This window comes from Lates calcarifer, linkage group LG16_LG22, assembly GCF_001640805.2.
Source record: "Lates calcarifer isolate ASB-BC8 linkage group LG16_LG22, TLL_Latcal_v3, whole genome shotgun sequence".
NCBI classification, from domain to species: Eukaryota; Metazoa; Chordata; class Actinopteri; family Centropomidae; genus Lates; species Lates calcarifer.
In genome coordinates this window covers 15,690,207-15,697,571 of record NC_066848.1, presented here as the reverse complement: position 1 = coordinate 15,697,571, position 7,365 = coordinate 15,690,207, and the positions used below count along the sequence as shown (strand labels likewise).

Here is a 7,365-nt window from a genome sequence, read left to right as displayed (position 1 = left end):
TTATAAAAAGAAAAAGAAAAAAGAAAAACATATCAGTTTTGAACATTGCACCCACAGGATTCTGGCAGTCTGACCAGGCAAAGCAACCCTTCAGCACAGAAACCTGTAAGACTTTTTATTTCTTTGCAGGCAAGTTGATACCTGCATGTATGATTCCTTCACTTTGCCTTGGTTTTGTATTCCAGCAGAACAATCTGATTTTGCAGGGAATACCATAGCACCAAACAGCAGGTCAGTGAGTGTCATAACATTCATGTGTCGATCCAAAATGTTCATTTTTGTAAAGCTGAGTGTTGTTCAGAAAATGGCATTGGTTTTCTGTTTTGTCAGTGTGGTGATTGTCTGTTTCACTTTCAACACTTTTTCCTCTTATCACATACTTTTCTGCTGTTTGTGATGCAGCTGGCAGTTCAGCATTACCTTTGTAGCTCTATAATTTTCTATATGTTGCCTTAAAAACTCATCGGCGCTGTTTATTCAGAGTTAAACAGTGACTGTGCAGAAAGTTTGAAGCTAATAACTTAAGTGATATTTCTGATTTCAGATAATTGAAAATTGGAAATCAGCACAGTCTGAGAAAATAGACGTCAGCCATTGTGCAATCATCTGCCGAGTGTGGATTTGAACTTGACCAATACCTGCTCTGTTCACCTGATTGGGCACCCTCAGACTACTAACTCTTTCCCCAGATGAAGAGGGAGCTTAGTGGTTGCCATTTTAATAGTGGTGATGATCTCAGTACTGCTGTGGACCATTTTCTCAGACAGTGCTGATTTGCAATTTTCAACTACTTGAAAACAGAAATACCACAAAAATCATTAACTTCAAAATTTCAGCACAGTCACTGAAAGAGTCGAGCTGCATGTGCATGTAACAAGAGCTGTTTGACTCATCTCCTTCTAGACATGAACTTATCAATCAGCCCTCCTCTCTATGTACTTGGTTCGTTTATGTCATTGTGTCTGAAAAAACTTTACATAGTTAAGTTTTATTCTTTAGAATAAAAGAAATTAAATGGACACATTTGTCACATAAAAAGATTTTTCATTTTACTATGAATAAAATTAAAAACAAAAAACACAAGGTCAGAGTGATATGTACATTTTATCACTATACTGCACCATTTGATTGTTATATTGTTACTCTGGTTTCTTGCATAGGTCAATTCAATATTTCACTGAAAATATTTTATAGCTATTTCTACCAAAATACACACAATAATATGAAAACATTTTAAATGGTTCACTGTACAAAAAATACTGTTTTTTTTTTTTTTAAATCTCATCATTTACCACAAGAAATTGATTTTTCTTATGTCATTGATGGTTTATGTTCTGAATATCTCTCTTTGATAAACACAAATACGCATGGCTAAGTCCTTTGGAAGAGGTAGTGAAAACAAACACGCTGCAAACAGGGGCACACAACTTCATCCAAATACGAAATTCCTACTTCAAATACTGCATTATATTGTACACAAAATGGTACCACAAAATAACACACATACACACGGCTACACAGAGTTTCATCGCAAAACACTATGGGCTTTTTTTCTTAAAATCAATCCAAGTGCAGGCAGTGGTCTAGGTTCACTTAAGTGTGACAATAAAATCTTGGGTAATTTCAGGGTGTAGAGGTGCTGATGCAGAAGAGGTGCACTGCTGTGTCACTGTGAAAGGATATGGACTGAAACAAGCTTTTGAGAAGACAAACATGTGCCTTCATTTTGGGTAACAGCAGCTCATAGAGGAGCTGACCAGTACACTTTCAGGAGCCTGTGATAGATTTCATCATGGCACCTGGCGAAGTGCACAATTTGATTAATTAAATGTAGTAAAAGTCAAAATTACAAAATGAATCATGAAGTGGACAATTTGTATCTTTTCCCTCTTTCAGACAAACAGTGCTCTAGTTCATCTGGATTGCAAGCTAGCTTGCTATCTTGAGTAATGTCTGGGTGGGTGCATGCATGGTCTACTACTACAGCTTGAGTCAATCAAGAGTGACAAAGCAATAACACAACTGCTGAGATAAAAAGGAGTGGTATACATGTATGTTTCGTGAGGACCATCTTCACGCTTTACGTCTCACAACTAAAAGTAGCAGCAAAATCATCTGAAAAGCAGAACCGTTTTTATAATCCATTTTATCTATAGGCGCCTTTCTGGTCACTCAAGGACACTGTACAATATACAAAAATCAATAATCAATCATTTTTTCATCTTTGTGCAAGTCATTGCACTTAATGTTAAAATAGCTGGTAGTGAATATCTGTAATAAATAACAAAATCCCTCATTTTAATTCATTTTTAACTAGATGTAGATATGTTCTTTGGTCATGTTGCCCTGATCAGCTGCAGATTCTGAAAATATATCCCACATTTTTAACATTAGCAGCTGCAGATGTCATGTCATCCAAGTTCCCATTCAAATTCTGCTTGGGGCCAGTTAAAATCAAAATGCCACTGATTCAAGGACACTGCACTTGGTTGAGAGGGGAAGTGTTCTACTCTACAAGGTCATAACATACCAGCAGTAGTTATCTAAGAACTAACACGGCAGGATTTTATGGAAATGTCGGGATAGTCATTTTGGAATGAAACTCCTCACATGTACACATAGCTTCAAAGTACATGACCGCATCTGTACAAGCACCAATTGTTAAACACACACACTGTAGTGAAACACACAGGCACACGAGCACTCACACGTGTACAGTACTGTACATACACATAAGTGTGAACACACTTGAGGGTCACCAGACACAACAACCAAACTCTACATGTCACTTAATCTTAGTCTTTCAATACATAATTCAAAACTTGATTTTAAAGTAGGTTGTTGAGAAGTGCTACATGTTTAACCTCAATAATTTCTGTTTTAATCTTGACACATTTGCATAATCACCATAAACAAATAAAACATCAGTGCAAAGACTGGCAATATCACCGCATTTTATATGAATTGCCATGAGATCCAATTTAGCAGTAAAACAGATGTACTGTTCAACAGCGTCAAGGAGGGAGAGGGTTTTCTGATATTTGTAGGTGATGGAAAGAGTGAAAAAACAATGAAGCCACAGAGAAATAACTTTAAATGGAACGGAGTGGTAGTAGATGGGGAGAGGAAAGACAGATGTAAACATCCTTGTAGGAACAGGAAGTAATAGAAAACTTTGTCTTTGTCTCACACAGACACAGACTAAAACTAAGTCACACCTAGGTCACTCCCTGTGTTTCTGCAGAGCACACACTGAAACTTTCAGGCTGTTCCTCCCTCAGACAAACATCTCTTTGTTGACCCACATAAGTGTGCGCGTGTCATTGGGTTTGCACTCATACTCAATGCTGTTGAAGCTGTTTCCCCACTGGCAGTGGTCCCTCTTGTTGTAGTTGTAGTACTTCACCTGCCACACCGTCTCAAACATTCCTGCCTCTGTGAACTGAAGGAGAAAACACAAGCACAGATGAATACATACAGAGTGCATAAATGGGAATAAACACACACACACACACACACTCATAAGAAACTCATGTGGACACAGAGACTCACATTATATCATCATGTGTAAAAATCACGTGGAGCTGAAATGAAGAGGAAACGTGCTGGCTGGACAGATGGATACATGCAAACACACACACGCATGCACACACACCATATGATTCCAGAGGCCCCAGAGTCTGAATAGGACAGATGGGTAACTAACACACACACACACACACACACACACACACACACACACACAATTAAAATGTATCAATAAGCATTTTGTGATATTGCTTGAACCTGTAGTTATGTTCTCTGTCTCCTTAGGAAAATAATTAAAAGTTGCTATAAATGTTAGCAACTTAAACATAGAATAGAATAGAAGGTCTATTGTCATTGCATTGAAAACAATACAGTGATTTTTTTTTGTGCTGTGTTGACCACCCTCTGGAGAGCTGCCCTGTCTGCCTCTGAACAGTTTGCAAACCATGCCAGGATGGAGTAGATCAGTACGCTCTCTAGTGAGCACTGACAAAAAGAAGTCCTCAGCAAAATGGCAGAGATGTGGTTTCTCCTCAGTGTCCTGAGGAAATGTAGGCTTTGCTGGACATTCTTCACTGCTGCAGTGGTGTTTATGTTCCATTTTAGGTTACTGCTGATGTGGGTCCCTAGAAACTTGAAGCTAGTCACCTGCTCCACCTCCTGGCCTCCTATCCTAAGTGGCCACCGCACATCCTGTTTACACCTGAAGTCCAGGATGAGCTCCTTTGTTTTTTTGATGTTTAATGTTATTTTCTGCACAACATCCTGTCAGTCTGCAGACTTCATCTCTGTAGGCGGTCTTATCGCCATTTGAGATGAGACCTACGACAGTTGTGTCGTCTTCGATGATCGTGTTTGTGGGTGAGTGGACGTGTAGTCACAGGTGAGGAAGTATAGAGCAGGGCTGAGCACATACCCTTGTGGTGCTCCTGTGCTAAGTGTCTACTAGTCAGAAACATATCTTTTCACATCTTACATCTTTTCACTACTTTTCATTGCCATGCCAGGAACTACAACAGCAGCTTCCGCCAAGTGTGTATATTTTCTGGTTTTAGTTAGTCTTATATGATTGTACATTAAATATATTTGGATTGTTGGTCATACAAAAAAAGACAATAGAAGACATCACCATGGGAAATCATTAGATTAATCGATGATGAAAATAATCATTAGTTGCAGCTCTAATTAAGTTAGATCAATTACAAGCTTTGACACTTGAGGCATTGATCACCCACCCCATCCATGAATGTACTATTGTAGCTACGATCACCCATGGTTACTCCGTCAAAACTGTAACCATGGAAACACCTGTAACTATCAGGATACACTGTAGAAAACTGTAACCATGGAAACACCACAGTGGGGGTTGGGGGGAGGGTCACAAAAAGTCACATCAAGTACCAGTTGGGAACAAGTGCAGGACAAAATCATCATTAGAAGCAATGTAAAAAGACAGACTAGCCTCTTATATCCAGTTTTACAACCTTCCATTATTAGTCAGCAAGGTCTTAATCAGAGTTTTTCTTCTCCACCAAACAACTCTCCTCTGATCCTAAACACTTCCTGGCTATGAAATTACTTTGTAATGTTAAACTTTCCTGCCTGTGTGCAGTAAATCCATACCTGTATGCTGATTTGAACGGGTTGCCTCTCTCCACTCTTGGTGTGTGCCACCCCCTCTGTGTCGTACTGGCCTGTATAGACCACTGACTGTGGGTCTTTAGACTGCTGCTCCAGGGGGAAGGTCACCCCACCCACACTCATTGACCTGCATACAGGTACACAACACAAGGGATTAATCAGTAAAAAAAAAGTAAGAAGTATCCAAATAATTTGATTGATTGGATGTTTACATTTAAAAGCACTCTTTGATTGATGATAAACCCAATAATTTTATCTGAGATAGAGAGGCCAATAAAATCTTTATAAAATGATGGATTTTGCCATAGATAAACTGTGAGCTTTACACTCAGTGATGCATTTCCTCCATGTTCCAGACAGGATTTCATGTTGACAAATCATTTAGTGATATACAGTAGGTCTACAGCTGTGTTTCAGGAGCATGCCCCAAATTCAGCTCAACATCTCCAAAGCATCATGACATGTGTGACCTATTTTTATAGGCTACCAGTGTTCAGGCATGTTCCACAGTCTGGCATTTGGATGTCCAACATTAATCCTTACTTGGAGATGGAAGTACAACAACATTAATTACATAATCATGAATTGTAGGCAAATCACAAGAGGGCGGTTACACAAAGCCCAAAAGCCAAAGTCCTAATCTGTGGTGGATTTGACATGCGGCCAATTGGGGTTTATGCTACTTTCATGTGCTCCTCGTAAAATCCTACTTTCGACCACTTAACTTGAAAATTGGATGTTAAACGCTCGAGTGCAGGACTTTTGGCCATAAATAAGAACATAAAGCTGTGGGAGATACGTTTTGTTGTAATACTATTGTAAATAAATGTGTAAGATGTGTCTGTTTTGTTTTCTCTGCAGCCTGGAGATCAAGAAATTCTCCACTTTTCTACACCGTCTCACCGCTTCGTGTGGAGTATGGACTCGTAATGGCTACATTTCCTGCTACACGTGAACGCAGCCTTAAAATCTGGACTTGCCTATTCCTCAGCGAACCTGTTAAGGTCACCGCCGTCAGTGCGGGCGAGGAACGAACCTCACCCTTCGCTCTTTAATTAACCGTCAGAAAATGTAACCTAATCTCCATGTTAACGAGAGGGAAAATGCGAGAAAGCTACAGTGTCCGTTTCGTGCGTAAAGTGGACAAAGCCCTCAGTGAAAATTAAATATATTTTACCAAAGCAAATAAAGAAACTCCTAAGATATAATAGGTACGGTAGGTAATACTCGTACATTAACGCCACCGTAATCTTCTAAAAGGAGCATTGCAGTGACAATAATTAGCGTCAGACAACAAAATCACAATAATTTGGAAGGCTCCTCTGTCCTTCTGCCTTCCCAAATGGATCATCTCCATATTTCAGCGACGCCCCTTCATTGAAAATACATGTGTTGATCATTAATGAATTAAATGAGCATTGTGGCATTTTTTTTCAAAGGGAAGTTGTGGCAAAAATGATGACCTAACAGTGATATTTGTCTGAGAGATTTAACAGGTTTACCGTAGCAGTTTGCTTGGGTTGTGTTCAGGTCAGGACCCACGCCTTAAACAAAAAATACTAAGAAAAAGCTACCTACGTGGCTTCGACTGCTCCTGGTTTAACGACCACCTCGATTTTGTACTTAGACCCGGTCAGCAGCTTGATGGTCCGGGTCTGTCCGAACCGGGCGCCGTCGGACTTGAAGTACACGGCGGTGTTGTTGGGAAGCATCTTCAAGGAAATCCCAATTTTGACGATCTGTGGAACGTCGGCCATGTTTCCATATAGCCAGTAGTGGATATATCTCCGGGATCGGTAGGATTGCGAGGTGTTAGGCTGTAGGTCTCAGGTGTTGATCAGTTCAGGCGGACGGTGAAATGCCGTGCGGAGAAGCCCATGGTAAAGCGCGCAGCACAGGGAATTGCGCCGCGCTGCCACTCCGTAATCCCGTTCAACCTACAACACAGGCCTAATCCCAACCAGTGCTCTCCCTCTTTCTGAAATCTCTCACTCCCTCACACGGCAGTCGCTCTTACTCTCCCCACCCTTTCTTGTTTTCCTCCTCGTTAGTCCCCCGTTCATGTCAAAGTGTCATTTTAATTCTCTGGTTCAGTTTCAGCCTTTTGTCAATAGTCGCAGTTTGCAGTGCTGAAGTTCTGCCAATCAAGAGTCTGTGGATTACTTTCATTGATCCTCAAAAGACGCAGATATATGC

General features: G+C 40.3%; 1 protein-coding gene across 1 annotated transcript; it reads right to left on the bottom strand.

The window, feature by feature from the left end:
• Positions 1-1,023: 1,023 nt before the first annotated feature.
• Positions 1,024-7,310, bottom strand: cnrip1b (cannabinoid receptor interacting protein 1b). Its single transcript, XM_018661592.2, has 3 exons — positions 6,748-7,310; positions 5,152-5,296; positions 1,024-3,442 (listed from the first exon to the last, which is right to left on the bottom strand). The coding sequence occupies exons 1-3, from the start codon at positions 6,924-6,926 to the stop codon at positions 3,278-3,280; spliced, it is 489 nt and encodes a 162-aa protein (XP_018517108.1). The 5' UTR covers positions 6,927-7,310; the 3' UTR covers positions 1,024-3,277.
• Positions 7,311-7,365: the final 55 nt, after the last annotated feature.